Below are 27,795 nucleotides of genomic sequence, written 5' to 3'. Positions count from 1 at the left end.
CTAAGCAGGTCATAAAACATGGCGCAATCCAATGTGCAGCCAAACAACAGCAGTCTGAGTTATGCTTTGGATGTCTGGCTGTCAGCCTGGTTGGATACATCTCCGCTAGCACCTTCAAAATGAAACCTCTTTCATCGAAAAGGATTGCGCCATCAAAGCCTAGAGGTGCTGCTGTCCAGCAATGCGGGTCTAGTGGAGTTGCATTGTTGCCATAACTAATAGCTGAGTGAGAGAGAGCAACCAAACTCACAATCACATGATCACACAAGCACACAGTACACGTGAACAGGCGCACATGCATACACACAAACACACAAAGACACACACAAACTCATGCAGGTCGACCCCTACCCAAAACATGACATCATCGGGACGATTCTGCACCTGATCCACGCAAGCTGCGTCTCGTTTGACGTAAAGAAACAAGCAATCGATAAATAAAAAGGCCATGCTGAAACAGCCACCACAGCATTCATTGATCAATCAATGAACCCTCACCCACCCACCCAAACACAACATGTCCCTTTGTGGATTTTTTTTAAACGTGTCAATAGAACTGTTGAAACTACCAGGTCAGTGAATAACTCAACCAATTAGCTCCATGAAGGCTAATTGCATTCCAGGGGGTCTGTGGTGTTAGGAAACACAATTGAAAGATTCTGTTCGGGACCGGATCTGATTTCCCGGTCGGATTCTGGACAGCTCTGACCCGAACGGGAGCGCAGGTGATGATGGATTAATATGTCTACAATGTATGTAACAGAATACATACAAAAGCATTAACATTTATTCAGCATATACAGGCCACCCCATGCAGAACGCCAACAACATTACCAGGTCCTAAATATAGGCTCTGTAAGTATATGCTATATTTTACTACAGCTATCTGAAATGCATTTTAGTCAGTGTCGTGCTTTGAGTGTTTCTGCAACTTCTCTTGACAGTACTGAGAGGCTGCTTCTGAAACAAGATAGATCTTATACACACACGCGCTTACGCACGCACGCACACGCACACACACACACACACACACACACACACACACAGCTACGGCCTTCCTTATTATTAAACACAGATGGCAATAATGTCGTACACTAATAACTCATAAATAAACTCAGGGAGGTATTCCTCCGTAAAGACACACTCCTTGATCTGCACTTTGGCCTAGCAAAACAAACCGTATAACCAAGGCTTCAATCTACTGTACGCTACGTTATTTCCGGAGAAACATCCCAAGTCCCGTGGTGCGTTTGACGTGGTTTATCACGTCTGTGTCTGTTTCGGTCAGCTTCTAAACCACTCACTAAATATATGTTGCCCCCACTTGAATAGGTCGGCTACAAGAGTGGTTATCCAAAAGTGCTGGTCTGGACTGATCTATGGGCGGTCATAAGTCAGTTTAAACGTAAAGGCTTATTTTCTTCCAAACTTAAGATGCATGTCAAGGAAATGTTGTCATGTCGCCCTTAAGTCGAAAAAGCAAAATCGTTCAGAGTCCGTTCCATGGACACTTGGATTTGTAATGTGAATGTAACTTTTTGAATTTCCCTTATTTTGAATACTGTGGCAATGCTAGGCTAATGCTAGGCTAATTAAAACGCAACGCCCTCAGCTAGCGACATGTGTAGGGAAAGGAAAGGCAAATTTCGAATCGACAGAACAATTCTGAAGGCATGGGGTTGTTGGGGGGGGGGGGGGGGGGGGGAACCATCCTTAAGGGGGGGGGCGGGCGGTGGAGCTGTGCCTGGCCGGGCTACAATGGCGACTTAAACCTGCACTATGCGCGGCCTCCCACGACCAGCCCCTAGTGGCTTGAGTTGTCACTACAATTACAGCACCATCATTTCCTGTTTGTTTTTTTCAATGCTACTTCTTCACTGTGGCTTCTCCAACTAACCTATCGTTATCCATGTGCGCGCATGCAAACGATGTACATAACGCGGCCGGACGGCTTACAGATGTCTTCAATCCCAGCAGAGCGAGTGGGAGGAGGAGGGGGAGGGGTGTTGCTGGTGGTGTATTAACATGCAGTCGGCCTACTAACTCACGCTACAGATTAGTCCCTAATAGAACTGTTCCCCATCCTTTGATAGTGTGGGAACACTCGGGACAGCTGTGGGTGCCCGGGGGAGGAGGGGGGGTTTGAAAGACATTCACTATTATACGACAGGAAGTGGCTGAGAAAGCGGTCGTTGAATGATGTACTCGTGAGTTCAAGGACTCGTTAATTTCCCCCCCTCCACCAACCCCTCAATACCAGTTCACCAGTCAGCAGCAGCACCACCACCACCACCACCGGTTGGACAGACGCAACAAATCTGCCAGAGCTCTCGCAGTGCAGAGGCTCAAGGATATTGTGTCTCCGAATAAGTGAGGCTGACAACTTAATGCAGACGGGGGGAGCCTGTGGGGTGCTTTGATTTCTTACTGTTTTTATTAGGCTAGCACAACATGGCCGACTGGACTGCTGGTAATGGGCTGCACCGTACTGGACTGGAGTTGGTTTAGGGGGGATGTTAAGAGAAGTTAAGGACTTGTTTAATGGTGTCTCGTAGATAAAAAAAAAAACTCAAAGCGCTGTACAATATCGCCCTTAGATTCACCCCTTCATGCACACATTCACACAGCGACGGCGATGTCAACCATGCAAGGTGGCAGCCAGCTCGTCGGGAGCAGTTAGAGTGAGGTGTCTTGCTCCGGGAAAACCTCAACATTCTAGCTAGGAGAAGACGGGGATCAAACTAGCAACCTTCCCACTCTGCCTCCTGAGCCACATGCCGCCTTAGATGAGGCCGTGATGGGGGGAGGAGAATCCACTCAGAAGGACGCAGAGCTGTTATTTCACCTCAGGGAGACATAATAGGGTGTTATTCCCTCGACATGGTACTCCTGTTAGAGCAGTTGGAGAAGTGACAGAAAAAAAACGGCAACACTGATTGCTGTCATCGTCAAAGAAGTGAACTAAGTGTTTGAAACAACGTGTTATAAGCAGCAAGAGGTTATAATTTTGTGAGCACAGTAGGCCTACAAAGACTGTCAAGGAGGCAAATAAATGTTTCCCTTTGTGTTTCTGTTTTCGTTTTGCTGCTGATTTAAGGGGAAAAAACCTGGAAACTGTAAAATCGCTAAATTGAAAAGACGTGAAGTGCTTACAGAGGTTTCCTTGAGAAACAGATGCGAGCACTTTACGATAAATACAGAATAGAGCTACTCCTGAGACTCAAAATGCTGTGTGTAAGTCATAACCCGGCTCTATAGATCTACGTCAGCTGCTTCCTACATACGACTACCTCGATTCACAGGGATTACAAACAGCCCAAAGACATACAATGAGGTTATTCATTAGGTGGGACTTTATGGGCGGTTACATTTGAATATTTTCATGTAAAAACTATTCATAAATTAGCCAGAGGAGACAGGATTGTATCCATTTCGTTCCCATTTGAATAATGCTGGCCTGCGGTGTGAATAAATCAGAATTGCATTGGTATGCTGTGCGTTGTAACTGCAAACATTTAGCTGCAACTAATTCTGATGTGTTGTCAGGACTAGTTATACTTATTCACTTCAGGAATTTAAAGGGGACATATCATACCACCAGGTGTGAGTGTGATTAGCAATTACAAGCAGGTTTGAAAATGTGCAGCATTGTGACATCACAGGTTGGCGTGTCTATCTATCCGTCACACATCTAGATGGACACGCCCACCTGTGATGTCACAATTCTGCACATTTTGAAAACGGCTTGTAATGGCTAATCACACTCACACCTGGTGGTATGATATGTCCCCTTTAAGAAAATCATTTCAAATTAAATGTGGTATGTTACTGCCATCTAGTGGCCGTTACTGCACTCTACATCAAATATGGTCAACGTCTTTGGATGTTCTGGTCGTAATGAATTTGCGTGTACTTGTAACAGTGGAAGCTGAGCAATAAAGCACACGCAATTCGAAAACATTTTCTATTTATCATAGTAAACTCAGTACATCGAAATGATCCAAAATAACAAAATAGAGAACCGTGTGAAATCCCGTTTGCGTAATCCCACGTGATCTGAACGGCATTAAACGTCACACTTCATCATCTCTCGGAGGCACACCGTGGCATAGCTGGAGCTCACCAGGTCAAAGTTCAGGACGAGGGTGAGGGGTGCTTTCTCACTCTCCCTCCTCCTCGCCATCTCCTCACCCCCTCTCCCCTCACCTCCTCTCTCCTCCTCTTTCTCCTCCTCGTGTCGCTCCTGCAGCCGGTGGGTGAGGTTGCGCGGAGTGACCACCAGAGGGCGGTAGCAGCCCGGCAGGTTGAGTTTGAGGCCGGTGATGCGGAAGCGACCGTCCCCCAGGCCGTCGCTGGCCAGTCTCTCCCGGTACCACGGCCCCATGGCGTTCTGCGGGTAGGTGACGGTGTTGCCCGGCATGGGGAGCACCACCTGTTTCCCGAGGATGGAGAGCGGATGAATAGCCGGTTAGGTGTCTGAAAAGGGTAGTGCTAAGGACTTAGTTTAAAAAGGTGAAATATTACACCACCAGGTATGAGCGTGTGAGCCGTTACAAGCCGTTTTGAAAATCTGCCTCTTCTGACATCACAAGTGGGCGTGTCCACCTAGATGCATGACGGACAGATTTTCAAAATGGCTTGTAACGGCTAATCATGCTCACACCTGGGGGTATGATATGTCGCCTTTAACCGACCGGTTTTTGTTTTATTTTCATTTCCCTAGATTGTATCGGATGGAGTTTACTGCAAATTACTGCTGCTTTATTTTCAGTCTACAGCAACATCTTGTAGTTTAGCAAAGGCTTCAATCAAGAGTGACTTAAAAGGATGGGATCGATCAAATCATACATTCAAAACTGGAGTGAACACAAATAATGTGCAACAAACAGTTGTTACAGAGTAGCCTTTGTTGTGTGACAAAGTATCTTTGTCAAAAAAGAACAACAGAAAAAACAAAAGCTCCTGTGTGGTGTTAAGTCATTACTGAATAGCAGTGACTGATTGAGTTAATTCAGGATTCAACATGATGGTGGTGTTCTCTGCTCATACCTGGGCCAGTGTGAAGGCTCCATCTCTCTCTTCCTCAGCGCTCACCACATGAATCTAGACAGGGAAAAATAACATGATTTATAGATTACCAATGCATGTCATTTTTCATATTTACACATTTTCTATGGCACATTATTTTCCATTGTGTTGTGAATTGTTGTTTTTTAAAATTTATTCGTTGAGTCACGCACAGGGCAGCGAAGAGAGGGGGTTAAAAGAGAGAAGCATTGACACACAGCAAAGATGGGAATCGAACCCGCGTTGCCTGCCAGGTGTATTACCTGTGGAGGGTTTGATTCCCCCATGTCCTGCTGCAGGTCTTGCTTCTGCCACACCAGATCTCCCTGAATGGGGGCGTGGCCTAGAGTAGCCAATCGGTGGGCCACAGCCTCGTTCCATACCCTGAACGCCACAAGAACGCGCATCAACATCAGGATCAACTGAATCAAGTACAAGTAACAACAACTCACATACGTTTAGTTTCACTATCATTTTGAATGTAGTAAATGTCAACAAGCACATTACAACACAACAGGCTAACGAGTTTTAGGTCACAGGCAATTTGTGCATTTGTGTAAATCAAATGTATTCTAATCTCCACTAGAGGGCAGCAGCGAAACATCATTGGACATTGGACAACGCCAAAGACAGTAATCTGTTTGTGTCAAAGAATGGAATAATCCCTCACATTAACCAATGGAATCGATCGGTTGGTCCTGAAATAAATAAAATAGTGTCCAATGAAACAAATTACAAGGCATCCCGAAATCCCCTGTCTGGGATGAATAAACCACAGTCTGTGTTACCTTAAAGGGGACATATCATACCACCAGCTTTGACTGTGATTAGCAGTTACAAGCCGTTTTGAGAATCTGCCTTTTCTGACATCACTAGTGGGCGTGTCCACCTAGATGAGGGCTGGATAGATGAGCGACGTTTGCTTCAGTCCACTGGGTAGACGGATCTAAAGGCTCGTAAAGGCTAATCACACTCACACCTATTGGTAAAATAGGGCTGCTCGATTAAGGAAAAAATCATAGTCACGATTATTTTGGTCAATGTTGAAATCATGATTATTCAAACGATTATTGTTTGAAAACATGATTGTTTCAGCGTGTCTCTCCCAGAAACACTAACTGAGAACTATGAAATTTCGCCTTAACAAATTACACTAAATCGTCAAAGAGGAAAAGTTTGAATCTAAAATAATGCACAGACATGTATCCGGCTGTTCTGCACTTTCTATAAAACATAAAAAAAAAATAATAAAGTGATCGAGATCGAAATCCGATTAATCGCCCTGCCCTATGGCGTAATAGACTTAAATGGGAGTGTTGCGGGAGGTGGTCTTCACCCTCACCTGCTGCAGTAGGCATGAGGGTAGAAGACCCTCATGCCGTGAGGCAGGCAGAGCCAGGCCCGGGTGCACCCCTCGGCCCCGGAGCCGAACCGGTGCAGGGCTCTCAGCATCAGCCTCTCCCGGGCCTTGGAGGCGGGCATCAGGGCCAGGGACTCCTTGGCGTTCTCTGGGTGGAGGGGAGAGGGAGAGGGAGAGAGAGAGATGGGGGAGAGAGACACAGAGAGAGAGATGGGGGAGAGAGACAGAGAGAGAGATGGGGGAGAGAGACACAGAGAGAGAGATGGGGGAGAGAGACACAGGGAGAGAGATGGGGGAGAGAGACACAGAGAGAGAGATGGGAGAGAGAGACACAGAGAGAGAGATGGGGGAGAGAGACACAGTCAGAGAAATGGGGGAGAGAGACACAGAGAGAGAGTTGGGGGAGAGAGACACAGGGAGAGAGATGGGGGAGAGAGACACAGAGAGAGAGATGGGGATAGAGACACAGAGAGAGATGGGGGAGAGAGACACAGTCAGAGAAATGGGGGAGAGAGACACAGAGAGAGAGATAGGGGAGAGAGACACAGAGAGAGAGATGGGGGAGAGAGACACAGAGAGAGAGATGGGGGAGAGAGACACAGAGAGAGAGATGGGGGAGAGAGACACAGAGAGAGAGATGGGGGAGAGAGACACAGTCAGAGAAATGGGGGAGAGAGACACAGAGAGAGAGATGGGGGAGAGAGACACAGGGAGAGAGATGGGGGAGAGAGACACAGAGAGAGAGATGGGGATAGAGACACAGAGAGAGATGGGGGAGAGAGACACAGTCAGAGAAATAGGGGAGAGAGACACAGAGAGAGAGATGGGGGAGAGAGACACAGGGAGAGAGATGGGGGAGAGAGACAGAGAGAGAGATGGGGGAGAGAGACACAGAGAGAGAGATGGGGGAGAGAGACACAGAGAGAGAGATGGGGGAGAGAGACACAGAGAGAGAGATGGGGATAGAGACACAGAGAGAGAGATGGGGGAGAGAGACAGGGAGAGAGATGGGGGAGAGACACAGAGAGAGAGATGGGGGAGAGAGACACAGAGAGAGAGATGGGGATAGAGACACAGAGAGAGATGGGGGAGAGAGACACAGGGAGAGAAATGGGGGAGAGAGACACAGAGAGAGAGATGGGGGAGAGAGACACAGGGAGAGAGATGGGGGAGAGAGACACAGGGAGAGAGATGGGGGAGAGAGACACAGAGAGAGAGATGGGGGAGAGAGACACAGAGAGAGAGATGGGGGAGAGAGACACAGAGAGAGAGATGGGGAGAGACACAGAGAGAGAGATGGGGGAGAGGGACACAGAGAGAAAGATGAGGGAGAGAGACACAGAGAGAGAGATAAGGGAGTGAGAGATGTGGGTGAGAGACACAGGGAGAGAGATGGGGGAGAGAGAGATGAGGGAGAGAGACAAAAAGAGAGAGAGATGAGGGAGTGAGAGATGTGGGTGAGGGAGAGAGAGAGAGAGAGGGAGAGGGAGAGAGAGAAAGAGAGACACAGACAGAGGGACGGACGGACGGACGGACGGACGGGGGATGAGAGAGAGAATACAGGGATGAGGGGAGTGGAGGAGAGAACGATAAGAGACAGGGATAAGATGAGAGTGAGAGAGATAAGAGAGAGAATAGAGGGTGAGGGGGGTGGAGAAGAGGGAGATAAGAGAGGGACGGATGAGAGAGAAGGGGGGAATGAGATGAGGGCAAAAGAGAGAGAGGGGGGGATGAGGAGAGAGAGAGAGGGGGGATGAGGAGAGAGAGAGAGAGAGAGAGAGGGGTGACGAGGAGAGAGAGAGAGGGGGGATGAGGAGAGAGAGAGAGAGAGGGGGGGATGAGGAGAGAGAGAGAGAGAGAGAGAGAGAGAGAGAGAAACCAATACACATAAATAAACCTCATCTTCTCTCATCGGCTCAGAAGAGAGCTTCCCCAATTTCTCACGTGACGTCGGCCATAATTGTACCATTTGTTTTGTAAACAGGACAGGCACCGATACATTCAGGTACAGTCTAAGTACAGTAAACATGAATCTACCACTCCGTACCGGTCTGGATGAAGTGTCTCTTGGCCTGGTTGTGGGGCTCGGCTCCGTCTTCCGGAGTGAAGAACAGGCGAACGGCTCCCACCTGAAGGACAACAATTCACTGAAGTGATTTAAGAACCGTATGTTCATGTTTGATCGATCCGACCAATGTGCTTCAAAACCCTTATTATCCAATAATGTTCATGAGACATTTTTTACCTGCTAGGTTATAACAATAATTGGAAACACTTAGGTTGCACTTGTGTCGATCAATTCATAAAACGGACCTTGAGGAAGTAGCAGAGAACTGAAATTGCGTTTGAAGTTTAAGGAAGGAAATGATTTTTGTTATTCAGCATATTTATAAACCAAAAATGCAGAACTACATTCCGTAATGTCTGGTGGTTTAATGCTGACCGCGGTGAGACGGCTACAAACGGCTACAAAAGAGATCCTCTGTAATATTTACCATGTCCTCCTTCAGTAGGGCCAGTCCCACGCGGTCGGACTGAACGCTCTGGCTGATGCCGAACCTCTGCGGCCCGTAGTAGTTGACGAACCCTCTGGCCTGCAGGGACACAACCAAACGAGCTAGATGGAGCAGGTCAACTGGAAACCGTAAGGTTGCTAGTCCGATCCCCCGGCTCCTCCTAGGAGCGTCAAGATGTCCCTGAGCGAGGCACCTGACCCTGACTGCTCCCGACGAGCTGGCTGTTTCCTCGCACGGTTGACACCGCCGTCGGTGTGTGAATGGAATTCTGAATGTGTGATTATGAGGCCATGAATGAAAAGCGCTTTGAGAGGCCTCTGGTAAAAAAAAGCGCTGTATAAATGCAGCCCATTTAACATTTACCATAGTTTGGATTGGATGTTGGACTCCAAGGCAAATGGTACTTGGTTCGATCCCTGATGTAGTTCAGCATGATGAGTGAAACTGTTCTAATAAAAGTCCATTCAACAAGAAGACGTAGCCTAGACACTTGCGGACGTGCACTACGTGTACAAATGTACTCTTCAGTCATCTATCAGCCATCTATTCAGTCATCTATCAGCCATCTATTCAGTCATCTATCAGCCATCTATTCAGTCATCTATCAGCCATCTATTCAGTCATCTATCAGCCATCTATTCAGTCATCTATCAGCCATCTATTCAGTCATCTATCAGCCATCTATTCAGTCATCTATCAGTCATCTATTCAGTCATCTATCAGCCATCTATTCAGTCATCTATCAGCCATCTATTCAGTCATCTATCAGCCATCTATTCAGTCATCTATCAGCCATCTATTCAGTCATCTATCAGTCATCTATTCAGTCATCTATCAGCCATCTATTCAGTCATCTATCAGCCATCTATTCAGTCATCTATCAGCCATCTATTCAGTCATCTATCAGCCATCTATTCAGTCATCTATCAGCCATCTATTCAGTCATCTATCAGTCATCTATTCAGTCTTCTATTCCCGAAGAGTCGTCCCCCTCACCTTGATGTTCTCCACGGCCCGCTGCACCGCGTCGGCCACGCCCCTCTGACCGCCCGCCTGCCGGTCGCCGTCGGCGTGCGCCCTCAGGTGGCGGACCACCAGGTCGAAGTGGTTTCCCGCCAGCCGCCCCAGGTGGAGGGGCGCGGAGGCGGGCCGCACCTGGGTCACGTGGAGCCCCCTCCGCTCCAGCTCTGCCGCCTTCTCGGTCAGCCTGACGGCGAGACGGGAGGACCGAAAGGCAATCGGAGCTCAGACCGCAGCGTTATGACCCCCAAGTAGGGATTCAAATTCAGCCAGAGCTTTAGCCTTCAATAACTGATGTTTGATCTTTAGTTGTTATTTTCAATTAATCTCTTATTAACTCGCTTTAAACCCCATTAAATAAGGTATCTTCACAGACTGCACAAGAGCTTTCTCGAGAACCGCTCCTACTTGACGCATTCTCAGGAAAATACTCAAGGACAGAAATACTCCTCCTTTACATAGTAAGATAACTGTTGTGAAATATCTGTCTGTCTGTCTATCTTCCTGTCTTTGTATCTACTGATAGGCCTATATATCTTTAGTAATATCTATCTAATCTATCTATCTATCTATCTATCCATCTATCTATCTATCTATCCATCTGCTGGTATCTATCTATCTATCTATCTATCTATCTATCTATCTCTCTCTATCAACTGGTATCCATCTGTCTGTCTATCTACTGTTATTGCTCCATCTATCAATCTGTATGTGACTGACTTAGGGAGCGAGTGAGTGGGCGCCAACTGAATTTCCTCTTAGCCAAAGCCTCAATAACAATAAATTATTAAGTACCACGTGAGTGCACACATCCTTCCATCTTGCCCTCCCTGTGCATCAAACCACATGACGGGTGATCACCCAGAAGAACCCACTAGTAACAGCATCAACCCCAAGCTCCCCGCAGAACGCAGGCCTACCTTCTGACGGGCACGTTCTTCACCACCATGGCCTGGTAGGTGATGGCCCGCTTGTCCTTGATGCCAGCGTAGCTGAAGTCCGAGGCCACAGCGCCCAGCGTGGCCGCCATGTAGCTGATGGCCTCCAGAGTCTCCAGGTTCTCCTTACGCAGTGTGAAGGCTGGCGGAGAAACAGAAGACGATATATAGCAAACAGCAGAAGGACAGACCCCTCCCCGGATTCAACCCCAGAACCTGTGACGTGCACGGCGGGTTGCCTCTCCTTCCCGTTGTCCCATCTAGAACGAACCCTACGCTTGAGAATCCTTAAACATTTGCTCCTAAGGAAGAGGTTGAGGGCCCTGTTGAGCTGGGGAAAAGGGCCCTTTTTTAGAGCCATTTTTAGATCCATCCTCGTGGAACCATCCTGATCTTCATGTTAATAATCGGGTCTCACTTCCGATAATTGCGATACCCAGACTTCGATATCTGGATGGTCACACAAGGCTAGGTCCGTAGATGCTGTGTTTCTGGAGCAAATTCTTCCAAAGACCAAGAATTAATTACCTTAAATTGTAACCCCCAACCATCATGTCAATGTTTCCAATTTATATATTTTTTTGTTTTCGATTTTGTTTAAGATAGCATGGACAAGTTGTGAGTGACATGGCTTGTGACATGTGTTTGAAGACTGATGAGACAAACCGGTGTACACCTCCTCTTCCACACTGTCATCTTTGGTCCTTTTGCGAGGCCTCAGCCGCACTGAGATAGCAGTGCCCCCCGGGTCGTTGAAGCTCTTGGTCTCCACAAGTTTGCCGAACCTGCGACTGAGGAAATGATGGACGGCGGTGCGGCGGTCCTTGACTTCGTCGGGCCTAAAGGTGTAGGTCGAGCCGGAGACTTTGGCATCGATGAACCGGAAAAACTCCTCCGACTCCTCCTCCGTGACCAACCCGGAGAGCTCCCGGTAGTCGGGGTTCTCCCTCACCTTGATTTCAAACTGATGGGTGACGGTCATCAAGGAGGGGAACTGATGTCGGAGGGCACGGTGGACAGCCATTCTCCGGTGTTTATCAGGGAAAGACCCCAGAGACACGTCTGGGTTCGGGGACTGGGTCTGAGGGTTCAGTTCATCCCTCTTGGGGTCAGCGTCGTTTTGCGTCGTTATTAGAAACCGTTCCAGTTCCTCGTACACTGAGAGACCTAACAGTGTTCTCAGGTCCAGATCCACTAAGCTGGAAGGGTCGATGTCTGGTGGGAAGATCGTGCTGTCCTGCTTGCATTTTTTGTTTATTTTGCTCTTCGCAGGCAAGGCATCGGGACTGGGCTGATCGATACCCTGAGGACCTACGACTAATGTGTTGACTAACTGCTGATGGATATCTATCTCCGTCACCACAAAGTCCTTGGTATAGTTTTTGATCGTCCCAGTAAAGCCTTCATGGTCGGATATGAAGCAGTTGGGAACGTCAGTAACACACACTTGTTTCATTCTGTTTCCAGAGTCCATTATTCACAGACTATCAAGCTGTGAAAGTATATGCCGATTATGTATGTGTCATGAGAAAACAAATACTAATGAATTACAGCATGGAATAAAAACGTTCATACAAACGATAGATGGTCACTACTAATAACAGCGCAAGAACTTCACACAGCAGGTAAACAACCCCATGTTGAAAGCAGAGCTCTGTTCTTCCTTACCACGTGACGTGATACATTTGACTTAAAGAGACAGGTGCTGTTTTAAAATAAGTTTTAAAAAGGAAGTTGTATAGGCCATAAAATGTTATTTAATATAAATATTTGATATAAATTACAGCTTTAGTATTTTTACTCGAATATCATTTGAATAGGTGATTTTGCATTTATGAGCTAACAAAGTATGTTCCTGTTCATTTCCTTCCCTTCAAATTTCTCCTACCTTTGTATATATGCACTTTAGCCCTATTGATTCCTACCCCTTTTATTTGAATACTGTCAGTGTCAATGCAACTCGAACCACACAACTCTCACAACGAGAAAGCTCTTCTGAGGAATTAATTTGAACTCTGCTTCCCACTAGCATGCTCTGTACCAAAGAATGCCTCTGTCCATTCACGTCCTCCAGATGTGTGTGCAGGAGTGTGTGTGTGTGTGTGTTTGTGTGTGTGTGTGTGTGTGTGTGTGTGTGTGTGTGTGTGTGTGTGTGTGTGTGAGAGACACACAATGTGTGTCTCTCACACACATGTATGTGTGTGCATGCATGTGTGTATCTTTAATGATTACCCTTTGGGGGCAGCCTTTGTGTATGTCACAGAATTGAATTAGGGTTGCATAGATGTGTGTGCGCATGCCCTAACCTCCCCGAATACTTGAGTTAAGTGTTTTGGCCTATGAGCCGTGTTCCGCTGTGAATCCTCTAGGAACTGAGTAAGCACGCGTTGTTGGCCGAGAGTCCATTAATGAACGCTTTCCAGATGTCTGTGCACTTCATCGAATAAACACTCGGAAAAAGGCGAACAGAAAGGGAGATGGAGGAGATAGATGGACGGGTTAAGGAGATGGACGGTCACACACGGAGGAGATAGATGGACGGATAGATTCTGATGTAGCGGGTCATGTGAACTGTAGCTCAACCGGTCCCACTGGGTCCTTTGTTCCAGCAAAGCAAGAACAGACAAGTGCTTTATCACACACACACACACACGCACGCACGCACGCACGCGCACACACACACACACACACGCATACACACAAACACATAAAGACATACATAGACACACACACACACACACACTACAGAATGACATCCAAACCCATAAGCACACTTGAGTGCATACTCTCTCTCTCTCTCTCTCTCTCTCTCTCTCTCTCTCTCTCTCTCTCTCTCTCTCTCTCTCTCTCCATCTCTCTCTGTACTCTCTTTTCTTCCTCCCATCTCCCATGCATTCTTTCTCTATTTCCTCTCCTTAACATCTGTGACGTTCATACATCTCATCCATCCGGTTCGTCCGTGTGTCAGCTTTGTTTTAAATTAAGTGTGATACTTCTATTACAATTGGCCTCGTGCCCAAATCCGCTGCATGGGAAACCGTGCAACGTCTGTCCCACAAGGAGCGCCGAAGGGGGTGTGAAGGCCTTTCTGTACAGGCCTGAACCTGTACAGAGTAGATGGGTTCCAGTGTTATTCTCAAAATTGTTCACGTTTGACTGCCAATTTTTTACTTTCGATGAAACTGAAATGATCGTTGCGAGGGATGAAGATTGACAGCCTATTATGAGTAAAGCGAAAGTTTTTATACCGCCATGTCTGGTCGTGTTTCTTGCAACATTATATTTCCATGCCTTTTTTGAAAGATTCAGATTGCTTTATTTATCCGAAGGGACGTAGTTCCTCAAGTATTTATTGTTCTCCTTTCAAGAATATAGTTGATTCTATTTCTTTGCTTAAAACAAAAACAATACTTTATCTTCCTCATCCAAAACCTCCATTGAAGCTTTAGTGACTTTAATGACATGTTATACATGTTAATACTTGTAATGTTCAATCTCTGCTTCGATGATTTCAAATCTGGTAGAGCTCGAATGATTCAAGACGCACAAAACGTCGCACAGCCCAACTCCCCTTGGTTGAATAAAACGCAGTGGGATCTCCAGAGCTTTCCCTGAAATGCCATGATGTAATATCCTCCCCTCTTTCTTTCACTCTTCCATTCTCGCTCGCCCTCTCTCTTTAAAACACACGCACACACACACACACACAGACACACACACATACACACGCACACACTCATACACACTCATACAAACAGAGACACACATACGCGCGCGCACACACACACATACACGCACACACGCACGCACAAAATCTCGTCCGTCCTCTCAGAGACTGTCAATAGTGTGGCCCCTCACTTGCGCGCATGTGCGTACGTGTACGTGGGTGCACGCATGTGCGTGTGTGTATGCATGTATGTGTGTGCATGCATGTGTGTATCTTTAATGATTACCCTTTGGGGTCAGACTTTGTGTGTCTCTCACACACACACACACACACACACACACACACGCACACACACACACACACACACACACACACACACATACTTGTCCCCACGCAAACACACACACACACACACACACATACACGCACACACGCACACACGCACGCACACAATCTCGTCCGTCCTCTCAGAGACTGTAAATAGTGTGGCCCCTCCCTCGTTCCCCACGTTATAGGACTTTATAGGCTGGGCCTAACAGCACTATTGCGAGGGCTTACTTACCCCCTTACATCTTGGCCATTGCCTCGACTGCTAAAAAAAAATAAGCCTGCGAATCAAACTCTTACCGGAAATTACCATTTTTTCCATCGGGTGTTTTCTATCGACTAGGAGCCGAACAAAGTGTCCTGCGCAGTGAAGTACAAGCGACGTTACAATGAGTGAAGTCAACGCATGTTTGAAGCGGAGCTTCATGATCCTGACATGTTTGATCGGGGTAAGTCCATGTCTATTTGCTTATCGTTGAAAACATGGATAGAACATGTAACCTATTCCAACGAGGGGTGTTGGTGCGAGTCTGCGTCTCTGCTGGGATACTTTTGATGATGCACTCAGTTTGTTGATTGTTGTTGATCTGGAGCACTGGACTCATGTTTCAGTCGGGCTGACACAGGATCACTGCAGACTGCAATAACAAAGACAAACGTCAATAAACAAGCCAACCGTTTAATGCGGTAAAAATAGGAGACGCTGTTTAAAGTGGAAAGTTGGTGCTTGCATATCCCGTCGAGAGCCGTGTTTTAGGGTACTTTGGAACATGTTGGACCCACGCTCCGAGAGTTGATCAGAGTTCGTTCAACTTTGATCAGTCCAGGTTCAATCCATTTATTTAAAAAAAAAACTTGAAAACACTTGTGAGTAACTCAGTGGTTCTCAACTTGTTCAGCCCTATGCCCCACATGTGTTTCGGTCATTAAGTCACGACCGCGAACAACAAACACATTCTGAATCAATCAGCATTCCTCATGTAGGCCTAATTTTAAACATGAAGCCTACAGAAAGATGTAAACATTGGGGATGAACTCCCCAATGTTCCCCAATGCTTTACTGATCTAAAGTTTAAGGCTAGGCATATGCTCTGTAGCCCCCTCAAAAATGTCCGTAGTTGCGACCCATTAGGTCAGGACCCATCTCTGGGTCCCGACCCACCAGGTCAGGATCCATATGTGGCTCCTGACCCTTGCTGTCTAACTAATGTTTACAACTGTTGTGTTACAGCTCCTCAGTGGCCTGACTTTCGGATTTACCTCGTTTGGACATGGATTATTACATTCAACCGAGGAGGACGTATGAATCTACAGTGATTGTCTGTCTGTCTGTCTTTCTGTCTGTCTGTCTGTCTATCTATCTATCTATCTGTCTCTCTGTCTCGCTGTCTGTGACCTAACGGATGAAGTTATCTTTCATGTTCATGTTATTACAAATGTATTATTCACATAATCACTACTTATCTATCTATAACAGCATCGTTCCTTCAAATGTAAATGAGATGGTCTAAACTCTTGGCCCCATCAACATGGTTCCAATGAAGTGTCAGCACAAGGTTTCAGGAGCTTGGCCTGTGATTGGTACTTTGACACCATATCATCTGTTGATAATCCCACTCCAGTTACCCACCACTCACTCACACACTCTCTCTCTCTCACACACTCTCTCTCTCTCTCGCTCTCTCTCTCTCTCTCTCTCTCTCTCTCTCTCTCTCTCTTCAGATCGAACACATGATCGTCTTGATCACGGTGATGTACGCCGTTGCCGCGGCGACGCTCCTCCTTGCCGCCATCGGGGTGTACGGCGCCGCCAACGACACATCCTGGCCGCTCATTATCGTGAGTAGACGGGCACGATAGAATAGTGTACGAGAGCATCAGTACAAGGGGATCTATGTGTACCAACGTGGACGATCGTGACATCAGCACCGAAAGGGTTAAAGGTTCGATGCCCACCGGGCCCACCTAGGGCTTTTTTCTTTTTAATGTTTTAAAGAAAGGGCAGAACAGCTGGATACATATCTGTATATTATTTTAGATTGGAACATTTTCTTTTAGACCATTTTGTGTATTTCTTTAAGGCGAAAATTTCAAAGTTCTCAGTTACAACGTTTTCTTTCGGAGGGACATGCTGAATAAATACAACATGTTTTCAAACTCAAAAATAATCATTTGAATAATCGTGATTTCAATATGGACCAAAATAATCGTGATTATGATTTTTCCCATGATCGAGCAGGCCTAGGTAAGACATCTGCACTGACGGGCTGTGTTCCATTTGGCTCACTTGATCCGTCCTTCCCTAGGACCTATATGGTGAACACTACACTACCAGGGGAACAATTACAGGGGGCATTCGGACACTGTTAATGCAATTCAGAACCTGACCTGTAAGCGACCATTCAGAGAAAAGCCATGCCATCCAATATAAGGGTGGATGTAAAACAGATGCACCCCACAGGGAACATTATTTGACAGTGTCAAGGGATGTATATTTACTGTAGCGTCTGTCACAGAGGGGCACATCAAATCGTTGTTTACATTCCTCCACTCCGCGAAGTGGTTGTAGATTGCCTTCCAGAATTGTTATTTGCATCTTTTAAAATTGCCAACTTTGCCTTCCCCCCCCCCCCCCCCCTCTGTCTCTCTCCCTAGTTCTCAACCGGAATGAGCCTGACCGTTCTCTTTGTGGCCTTCGACATCATGGCCATGCTTGTATTTAAAACCATGGTAAAGAGTGTTTCATTGTTGTGAGTGAAGTACTGGAAGCTGTCCCTGTTTACCTTATGAGTATAACTATCTATTTATCTGAAACATGACCGCGCTGAGCTTACGTTTGTCACAAATGTACCATACCCAGACGCAGTACTTGTGTTATGAAATGTTATTGGCGGCGTTATCAAAAGCGATGTCAACACGTTGCACCGTGTTCGCTACGTTCTCAGAGACTGCCATGCGCTGGATTTGGTGCTGACCTGAAACGTATACGTCATTAACTTCCCTTTTGTTTAGGCAGGCTGAGTCCGCCTGTGTTTATCACGCGTTAACACTGCCATAAAAATGTGCGTTTTCCATATGTGTTTCCAAATGTCTAAGTAGCACATGCTAAAGTGCAGTTTCACCGTTGTCCCTAAATGTGTTATTTAACTGTGTTTAATAATAACTCTGTTTCTCTTCAGGCTACGGAAATTTTGTCGGATGAGAATCGTGGGTACTGGGTCACGCCATTGGACACAGCCAACGAAACCAGTATAGCGGGTCTCAAGGAGTTGCAAGAAATCGTAGGTCCCCGAGTATTGCAATAACTGTCGCTGCCTTTCTTTCTGAATCACCTGTGTGTATCTGTGCGTCTGTGTGTGTGCGCTTGCGTTTGTGTGTGGATGTGAGTGTGTCTGTGTTTGTGGGCACCGCGTCGTACCCTCAATGGCGCCACAATATGTGCGTGAGACGTTGTTGCATGTTCGTGAGGGTGTGCCTGTGAGCGTGTGTGTGCCTCTTGGTGATGGCCGATGGGTAGATGCAAATTTGTGAACGAAGGAGTGGCGTGAGTGCAAGGTTGGAATTGTTGTTAAGGGTGTGTGAGGAAAGGTGTGCTTCTGAAGGGTGTGTGTGTTGTTGAGCGTTCTCACCACACGCGCGGTGATCATAGGGCCTATGCGTGCGACACACTGCAGCCGTGTCGGTGTCGGGCCGTCGGACGCCCCTCGGGACCAACCTCAGTCGAAACCCTTTTTTAGTGTCCCCGTGGTTCGTCGTTCGCGGAGGTGCTCGGCTCGGCTCTTAACCCGGCCCAGGGCGCTCGGTTAAGTCCCTCACAGTTTTGTATGAATTCAGCCTTGACCATTTTTATTGGTTTACGAGCGGGTCATGGTCCCTGGTCACCACGAACCCTGATGTATCTTTCGCCTTGTTTTTATTTATTCTTATTAAAAATCTCTTTTACGTTTGCCTTTTTGCCCTCTATACACGTCAGTCACAATCAACCATTGCTTGTATTATGCGCCACTTCGGCTGGGAGAGCGCGTCGGTCTGCTTCGCCGGCCGATGAGTCGACAGGGAAAAGGACTCGAACGATTAAGTTAACCTACTACAAATGCAGTCAGGTAGATTCATTTTTAGGTCCAATTAACACAATATCTTTTACAATTGAGTATAGATTGAGAGAGTGCCCATTAAGATAAAGAAAAGATAAATGTAAGATAAACAAGATAAAATAAGGAATAGATCTTAACCAAACTAAAATAAGACAGACCCAGTATCTCCGTCACCAGCTTATTCAGCCCGGGCTTGAGATTATGCTTAAGATAAAATAAAATAATAAGGGCTTTCTTTCTCAGCTCACCGGTTTGTTCAGCCACAACTTCAGAATATTCCCAATCCTAAAACTAAACTAATAGAGGCTATGCCAGAGTTCCTAAGATGAAATGCTGTTGCTAAGTTCCCCGGACAGTGTACAGTTCTAAGAGCAGAAAAGCCCCTTACCTCCAGCAGAGAGGCGGACCACCTGATGCCGGCCTCCCCTTTGCTCGCCAGCGCCCCGTCCCAGGACGACACCCAAGGGAGTCAAATCGTGGACATCATGCACATGGCCCCGAGATTGCTTCTTCATCAAATTAACCGGACCAAAATGAACTCCTCCGCCTCAAACCCCAGGAAAATGTTTTCCTTGTTCTCTTCCCTCCTCAACCCTCCCTCCCCCCCTCCTCCTTCCTGCCTCACTGCTGATGACTTTGTTACCTACTTTACCCAGAAAGTAAAGGACATTAGCTCCTCTTTTATCACTGCCACCATCCTCCATCCCCCCACCCCCACCTCTGTCTTTACCCAATTTATCCCTCTCACCTCAGACGAGGTCAACAGAATTATAACATCAAACCATGCCACCACCTGCCCCCTTGACACTATCCCTTCCTCCCTCCTCCAGGCTGTGTTAAACGACATTCTGCCATTTCTCACCGCACTTATTAACTCCTCCCTCACTTCTGGGATTGTTCCAACGTCTTTCAAGACTGCCAGAATAAAGCCTCTCCTCAAAAAACCAACCCTTGATACCACTGATATCCAGAATTACAGACCAGTATCTCTTCTTTCATTCCTCTCTAAAACATTGGAACGTGCCGTCGCTAACCAACTGTCCTCCTATCTCTCATCTAACAACCTGCTTGGCCCTCACCAGTCAGGCTTCAAAAAAGCACACTCCACTGAGACGGCTCTCCTCGCGGTGACTGAGTCCCTCCGTGCGGCCAGAGCCTCGTCCCTCTCATCGGTTCTCATTCTCCTTGACCTGTCTGCAGCATTTGACACTGTGAACCACCAGATCTTCCTCGCCACTCTCGCCGAACTTGGCATAGCTGAATCTGCCCTTTCCTGGTTCACATCCTACCTGATGAATCGCACTTATCAGGTAACATGGAATGGCTCCTTGTCCAAACCTTGCACGCTTGATACTGGTGTCCCTCAAGGCTCTGTACTGGGGCCTCTTCTGTTCTCCCTCTATACCAGATCTCTGGGCTCTGTAATTACATCCCACGGCTTTTCCTATCACTGCTATGCTGACGACACTCAGCTATTTCTCTCTTTTCCCTCATCTGACAAAGCCCTCATTGCAACACGCATATCTGAATGTCTGGCAGAAGTCAGCACCTGGACAACTGCCCATCACCTGAGGCTTAACATCAACAAGACTGAGCTCCTCCTAATACCAGGGAAAGATTGCCCACATATGGACTTACTGGTCACTGTTGAGAACATCACTGTATCTCCTTCTCCAACTGCCAAAAACCTTGGTGTAGTGTTGGACAATCAGTTATGCTGCACCGCGAACATCACTGCGGTGGCCCGGTCCTGCAGATTTTCACTTTACAACATCCACAGGATCCGGCCCTTCCTCACAAGGGAAGCAGCTCAGCTTCTAGTCCAATCACTGGTCATCTCCCGCCTCGACTACTGCAACTCGCTCCTGGCTGGACTCCCTGCCTCTGCGATTAAACCCTTGCAGCGCATCCAGAATGCGGCAGCGCGCCTCGTGTTCAACCTACCAAAGTTCTCACATGCAACCCCCCTCTTCCGAGACCTCCACTGGCTCCCTGTAATAGCTCGCATCAGATTCAAGATGATGGTACTGGCATACAAGGCAGTCGATGGAACTGCCCCTGCCTACCTCCAAGCATTAGTAAAGCCACACAACCCAGCTCGATACCTCCGCTCAACTACCTCAGCTGGACGTCTGGTACCGCCATCGCTAAGAGCAAGCAAAGGTCGATCAGCGAAGTCACAACTTTTCTCTGTTTTGGGACCTCAGTGGTGGAACAAGCTCCCTACCGATGTCAGGATTGCAGAGTCGCTCACCAGCTTCCGCAAAAGACTCAAAACTCACCTGTTCAGAGTTCACCTCGACTCTGCATAGAAACCAATGCACAGCCACCATTGAATGTTGTACGTCCTGGCACTTGTACATTGCACTTATTCAAGGTACTTAATTGTGTAGCATCTACAGTAGCTGCTATCATTGCTTTACACGGGGAATGGGTTTACCTAGCGATTGTAATACTTGCACTTGGTTCTATGAACATCTTTACTGTACCGACAGCAATATATTGTTTCACTTCTTATGACAAATGTACTGATTGTAACAAATGCACTTATTGTAAGTCGCTTTGGATAAAAGCGTCTGCTAAATGCCCTAAATGTAAATGTAAATGTAATCATCACCCCGCAGGGAAGAAATTCGATGGACAACACACCATCTAAATTGAAAACGTTCTTTGTATTCCTCACAGTGGCACAGTGGACCCCTTATGCAGTCCATGTCTCTCCCCCCCCCCCCCCCGTCCATGTGCTCTTTACCACTGATCGCATTTTGAAGACACCGACATCTCGAGTGCTTCTAAATTTCTACATAACAAGATATGTAAGGTATATGTAAATTACCCAAGATTAATATGTGATATATTAGGCACATACATTTCTACATACTAAAATATATAAGGACACACATTTCCACATAATAAGATGCATAAGTCACACATATATATGTCAGGTAACCTTTGTTGACAGAGTGGCTTTGTGTCCTTTCCACGAGTGATCCTGGAGCAGCTAGGGGCATCAATACAGTGGGTCCTCTCGGCACGCACGTCATCCCCCCCACGCACCTACGTCGCACGGGTGAATGTGCATCTTCGTACTCTCGTGTGCGTGTTTGCGTGCACTCGAGTCGGGTGGGTGTCACAACTCTCCGTTTATGTGCGCAAAAGTCACGGAGTCCCAATTCCATATGCGAGGGTCCTGGGGTTTCTCAATATGGATGGGGTGTTGTCCATCGCCGTTCTCCAGGATACAGAATTTCTTCCCTGTGGGGTGATGATGAAGCAATCTCCGGGCCATGTGCATGATGCCCAGGGCTTCACTCCCGTGGGTGTCGTCCTGGGACGGGCCGCTGGCCAGCAAAAGTGGAGGCCGGCATTAGATGGTCCGCCTCTCTGCTGGAGGTAAAGGGGCCAAATGTATTAGTGGCCTCCGTCCACTGGGGGCCGCCCTCGGGGTCCCAGACGGAGGCCGCAGGCGTTCTTAAACGCCCATCCCGGGCCGTTCAACCTGTTATTGTTGGTCTTAATCCACTCTCCGTCCTGGACTTGGTTCTTGAATGGGAAATGGTCTTGGTACTATGGTCCTCGGAGTTTAGAGGCCTTCCCTCGGGGTACGTTGGACGTGTTCTGGTCGTTGATGGGGGACCCAGGGCTCAGCGCGGCCCCGTCCAAGGGCCCCAACCGCCATCGTGGGTCGGGGCTGCATGGGGGTGGTACCTCTTGTTCCTGTGCGGTAGGGCTGGGCGATTAATCAAATTTCGATCGCGATTTCGATTTGAGCGTCAAACGATCAGAAAATTTACATAATCAAGTTTTTCGATGTAACTTTTTTTTTAATGATTTATAGAAAGGGCAGAACGACGGGATGCATATCTGTATATCATTTTAGATTGTGACATCTCCTTTTTCACCATTTTGTGTATCTTTTTAAGGCGACAGAAGTCCTCAGTTACAAAGTTTTATTTTTGGGAGAGACATGGTGAATAAATACAACATGCTAGGAGGGGGAGAGAGAGGTCTGTGGCTTCTCATCCTCCCGGCTTGTCTAAATCTTATCTGTTGGCTACCCTGCACCCCCGCTAGGTCATTAGGTTCCCTTCTCGTTTGGGAGGCTTGGGGGTGCTCTGGGTCCACCAGGTTTAAGACCCACTCATCTAATTCGTGGCCTATGGGGATATCATCAGGACATTGATGGGTCATTTCTTCACTAATCCTTCATCAGCTGGGGGGTTCTATTGAGTGTAAATGGGGGCCGAGAGTGAGGGCAACACCCTGGCTCCCCTGGTTATAGTATCTATAACTAGTCTGTCTTCCGGATCGCATCGATATTTAGTATATGGGTATTTTCCTAGGTTTTACCCAGTGACGTCCCTCCTCGTCTTGGCAGTAACAGTCATTGTTCCTATGTGAGGAGCATGCAGTCTCCATGTCTGACGGTATCCCTCCCTCGTCTGGGTGGGGTTCTTGCCTCGCCTCAGCTATCCTGGGGCTTCTGAGTCAACTCTCCATTGCCTATATCAAGATGGCCTATCCCTTGAACGTTTCAAAACAAAAGGGGACCGAGGTATCTGTGTCAAGGTCAATTGGGATTGGTTCGTTAAGGTGGTCTTCTTTGACAGGAGGTCAACCGCCTCCTGATATTCTACTGCTGGCGTGCTTCCTAGACATCCTATCTTAAGAGGTGGGGTAAGTGGGACCTTTAAGGGCGATTTCGGAACTTTTGGGTTGGATTGTCTGGTTCCCCTGACGCGGGCCATTCTTCGAAAGGGATAAGCAATTACTACATTGGTCATGCCCTCTACTGTACCGGCTAGCTCTGTCTCTGCCGTCTCCCTAGCTTGTCCGTTATTGATTCCTGCCATTCTTCCCGCTTCTGGCCTAGGGAGTTCAGTAGGTCCATTGGGCTGTTTGAGCTTGGTTAGGCCAGTGATCTCGGGTTCTCCCGGGGTGCAATTGTGCGCTCTATCCATGGGTACCGAGGTCGTATTGCTGGTCATATCTTAAGTTACTGGGTTCTCTTGTTATGCCAGGATACACAACAGAACATGTCCAAGCTGCTCAAGTGTTGCTTCTGTCTGGTCCTGGCTCCAAGTGAGGATAGGACCTAAATGTCTATCTTTTCAAGTGTTTCGTCTGTCGCTCGCACCCTTCGCTCCTTGTGAGTTAATCTATGTCTAAAAGGCCCAGTAAGCCATACCCACACCATATCAATAGGGTCTTTATTAAAGGCCAAATCCATCCTCCTATGGTGTATATCATGCTCTGTGTGAAGTCCCCTGCTGTGGTTAGAGCAGCTCCGCCGATGTTCAATGTATTTGTGATGATCCCTTTAATTACAGCCCCCACCCTTGGCGGCCGGCGGACATATTTGTGCGGTTGCCCAATAATAGATTGCACCTGGTACAGCATTGCAACAATACACTCCTTCTTGTTCTTTGGTATCATTCGCCCATCGATTTCCTCTAAGAGCAGTTTCTTCTGTGGCTATCGAGCCCTTGCTCCCTAATAGATCTGATGCTGTGAAATTACTAGTATAACCGTCCTCCCCACAATACTTAGCCTTAGCTATAGTCATTCTCCCCCCCATGCATGAGGAACAAAGGGTCAAGAGAGGGGTACAGGACAGTGACGGGCACCATGGGGATGCATAAAGGGGGTCCGCCGACCCCTCAGGGGTAGATCCGTGTGATCCATTTGCCCCTGCTCTCTGAAAAACGCGGTTAGGTGTGTCTAAGAGTTACTGTTGCGCAACCCTCTTCAACAGAAAATGTGGAACTGGTTCCCATCAGTGTGCGTGCGTGTGTGTGTGTGTGTGTGTTTGTGTGTTTGTTGGTTTAGCAGTGTTGATTCCCGCCTGCCCCACTTATTTGGAATGATCCATTTTAAACAGCACGATATAAGTTTGCATTTGTATTTCATTGTGTGTGTTTGTGCGTGTGTGTGTGTGTGTGCGCGTGTGTGTGCATTCACCCTCTCTAGCTGATGTGTTGCGGTGTGGATCAGGGCTATCAGGACTGGGGAGAACACATCCATCACACCTGTGTCTGCGCTGAGGACCTGACTGAATGTGTGGGTATCTATAAACTCTTCATAAGCATATTTCTTACCAAAAGCATAAAATACTTCCTTAAATGTTTTGGAGAGGTCTCTATATGGATATTGAATAGCGCAGCCTCTTGGCCTTCACCGGTGAAGAGACTCAAGACGCAACCATTCGTATAGTAACGTATAGCTGGTTCTTTTCAGCGACAGATGGCTCTAGGCTACCCACTGGCAGGTTTCCATAAAGTGCACAGTAGAATAGTCGCTGTCACCTATGAAATAACCATACTTCGGTCGATTCACAGATTGATAAAGGATTGTTTGCTTTATATCTATCAAGTTGTTCATCTTTACTGTGCAATTCAATCCGTTTTTTCTCCCTCTCTTTCTTTCTCTTGTTTTTTTCATTCATATTGGTATACCCTCAATCATTTAATCCATAATCCTTGATTATGGATTTAATGATCCATTTATGTAACCATCAGTGCTCCTTGTGTTTTCCAGATTCCAGCCCCCATGAACAGCAGTCTCTATGGCAACCACACGAGCGGAGGGACTATTATGATTTATAAACAGGTAATAATATATATATTTATTTTATATGCAAATGCACATTACCTTATGAGTTTGTTGCATAGCATGTGTTTATTTCAATGTTATTATAAAGTTTTATCATCTCATTGGCTTCAATGACACTAACAATACATTTAGCCTTTATTGCAGAATACTATATCCATCCTTTACATCATGTGCATATATGATTGAATGACATGTATGTTGAAATTGGAAAATAAATCTCCATATTTCTGCTTATGTTCCAGCCCTGTATTCCAGCTCTGGTTTACCATGTCCATCATCTGATTGATACGTTGATAGCAATTTTATCAATGGTCTTTATATTATTGGTAAGTACTTCTCTGGTCCATTAGCAAAGTCTCTCTCTATATATTTTATATATTTTTATATAAGTTGACAATAAGCATCAAAGGAGGTACAGAATAAGGGAATACACAACTTTACATACATTGATTCTACTCCTGTATTCATCAGAGGTACATACATTTTTTTTTGTATTAACATGGACAATAACATCAATATCAATAACGTGGTCATCAACACGTTTGATAGAATTAAGAATGTTTCAGCCTTTTTCCCCAATATTAGACTATATTAGACCAATATTTGTCCCAATATTAGAATATTTTCCATTTGGAATAAAAAGTTATTATTTTTTATACCAGCATACCAAAATATACAGAATGGCCACTGGGGGGAGCCTGTTGGCCCGATAATGAATAGCTAGAGGAGGGTCTGACTTTTGACCTGTCATCGTTTCTCTTTCTAACCACATGTCCACTTTATGACCCAAACCAAAAGGAACACTGTGGTTTGAAGCAACACCCCAGAGCCCCTACTGAAGTGGATCCCATTTGTTTATTGATTTGTGGTTTAAATTGGTTATTCATCTGTTTGTTCCTCCCTCTGTGCTTTTGTCTGTAATACAGCTTTAAAAAAGGAAATTACATGATATCAAACTATTGTACTATTTTTCCATAAAAGAAAGCAATCTTTGACTGGGACTCACATTGAAAGACACATACAACTATTTGCATAAAAAAGTTACACACAAAAGATCCAAAATCGAGAATGTCTTATTATATAAGCCTGACGATAACAAAAACACGTCATTCACCAACTGCTCTTCCACTCTTACTCTGAAAATGTCTCAGTAAAATACATAATGTGATGACATTTTTGTTATCATTTTTATTCCCCCAGTCTACCACTCTAGTTCTCGCCATCTTGATTTTGGTCCAGCTGAGGAGGAAACTGAACGTTCCTCCGGTGTACTACAGCGCCGAAGCCAAGGCGGGAAACTACTCCTCTCTAGGGGAGAACGGCGACATAGAGTGACGTCATCGGGCAAACTGGTTTTCCAGTTGAACACGTTGTCGCCAAATACAAAGGAAACACTGATCTATTCGACCTGTTAACAGGTCAATGACGAGAATGTACGAGAGATGTTTTCATCCACATCCTGCTCTCAGGAGCGAGGAACGACAATGTTGACTGTTTGCTGTGGATTTCATGTTCGGCGTGATTAATTTGATCAATTATACGGATACGAGTGTAATGAAGTTTGAGGCGTTTGTTTTACGGAAGTTTGGTAATAGGAGAGGAGCGATTGGGATTCGCTGCACTTTGTTTTTACTTTGTGTGTTTTCTATGCACTGTCATGTTGTGTATCGCTTTAAGCTTTTTGTTTTGTTTTGTAAACGATTAAGGAAACTCTTGAAGACCAAGCAATTAGTAGCCAAAAACAAGTGGGATGAAAACAGCACTGTATTCATTTTAGTTTTGTTTTTGATATCAGAGATTGAAAAATGTTCTTTTTCAATCTTTCCATTATTTATGTATGAAATATATTTTAGAAAAATGAAAATGGCTTTTACAATAGATGTTGCAACTGCAACATTAAATTAGGAATATATCAATTACTGCATGAATATTAACCAATGTCTTACTCAACCTATTCATACATATAAGTCAGTGTTCACTGTGAATGTGCATATTGCAAATATCTCTTAACATGATTTTGATCCTATAAATTGTATTTTTCATAAAATAAAAGACAGAAAATCCAATCCTATATTTTTTGCGAGATGCCATTTATGAATTGGGCCAAATATAGTGGAGAGAGTAGAAATATAGACACCAGTCAATGCATTGATACAAAGGGACTAATTGATAACTAAATCATAACTTTTCCTCC

At 46.2% G+C, this 27,795-nt stretch overlaps 2 protein-coding genes across 4 annotated transcripts; one reads left to right on the top strand and one right to left on the bottom strand.

The window, feature by feature from the left end:
• Positions 1-3,956: 3,956 nt before the first annotated feature.
• Positions 3,957-12,522, bottom strand: LOC307089158 (pseudouridylate synthase PUS7L-like). Its single transcript, XM_079755288.1, has 9 exons — positions 11,568-12,522; positions 10,884-11,043; positions 9,940-10,150; positions 8,923-9,021; positions 8,475-8,556; positions 6,410-6,575; positions 5,331-5,451; positions 5,050-5,103; positions 3,957-4,432 (listed from the first exon to the last, which is right to left on the bottom strand). Exons 1-9 carry the CDS (start codon positions 12,373-12,375, stop codon positions 4,067-4,069), a joined length of 2,067 nt encoding a protein of 688 aa, XP_079611414.1. The 5' UTR covers positions 12,376-12,522; the 3' UTR covers positions 3,957-4,066.
• Positions 12,523-15,093: 2,571 nt separating this feature from the next.
• Positions 15,094-27,660, top strand: LOC307089238 (tetraspanin-8-like). Of its 3 annotated transcripts, XM_079755412.1 has the most exons (9): positions 15,094-15,344; positions 16,127-16,195; positions 16,618-16,734; positions 17,551-17,625; positions 18,075-18,176; positions 24,960-25,049; positions 25,527-25,598; positions 25,844-25,927; positions 26,802-27,660. In XM_079755412.1, exons 1-9 carry the CDS (start codon positions 15,285-15,287, stop codon positions 26,934-26,936), a joined length of 804 nt encoding a protein of 267 aa, XP_079611538.1. In that variant the 5' UTR covers positions 15,094-15,284; the 3' UTR covers positions 26,937-27,660. The 3 variants fall into 3 exon arrangements, with proteins under 3 accessions (XP_079611538.1, XP_079611539.1, XP_079611540.1); XM_079755413.1 differs by lacking the exons at positions 15,094-15,344; positions 16,127-16,195 and adding an exon at positions 16,203-16,476; XM_079755414.1 differs by lacking the exons at positions 15,094-15,344; positions 16,127-16,195 and adding an exon at positions 16,205-16,214.
• Positions 27,661-27,795: the final 135 nt, after the last annotated feature.

Source organism: Pollachius pollachius, assembly GCF_949987615.1.
Source record: "Pollachius pollachius genome assembly, chromosome: 18".
Lineage (NCBI taxonomy): Eukaryota > Metazoa > Chordata > Actinopteri > Gadiformes > Gadidae > Pollachius > Pollachius pollachius.
This window is presented reverse-complemented; position numbering and strand designations above follow the sequence as displayed.

Excerpts from the sequence above, each read along its gene's own strand:
- LOC307089158 (XM_079755288.1), bottom strand. The coding sequence starts at position 12,375 with ATGGACTCTGGAAACAGAATGAAACAAGTGTGTGTTACTGACGTTCCC. Across the intron at positions 5,452-6,409 it reads CCTCATGCCTACTGCAGCAG|GGTATGGAACGAGGCTGTGG; the intron begins GTGAGGGTGAAG and ends TGTGGCGTTCAG. Across the intron at positions 4,433-5,049 it reads GAGCCTTCACACTGGCCCAG|GTGGTGCTCCCCATGCCGGG; the intron begins GTATGAGCAGAG and ends CTCGGGAAACAG.
- LOC307089238 (XM_079755412.1), top strand. The coding sequence starts at position 15,285 with ATGAGTGAAGTCAACGCATGTTTGAAGCGGAGCTTCATGATCCTGACA. Across the intron at positions 16,196-16,617 it reads TACATTCAACCGAGGAGGAC|ATCGAACACATGATCGTCTT; the intron begins GTATGAATCTAC and ends CTCTCTCTTCAG. Across the intron at positions 16,735-17,550 it reads CATCCTGGCCGCTCATTATC|TTCTCAACCGGAATGAGCCT; the intron begins GTGAGTAGACGG and ends CTCTCTCCCTAG.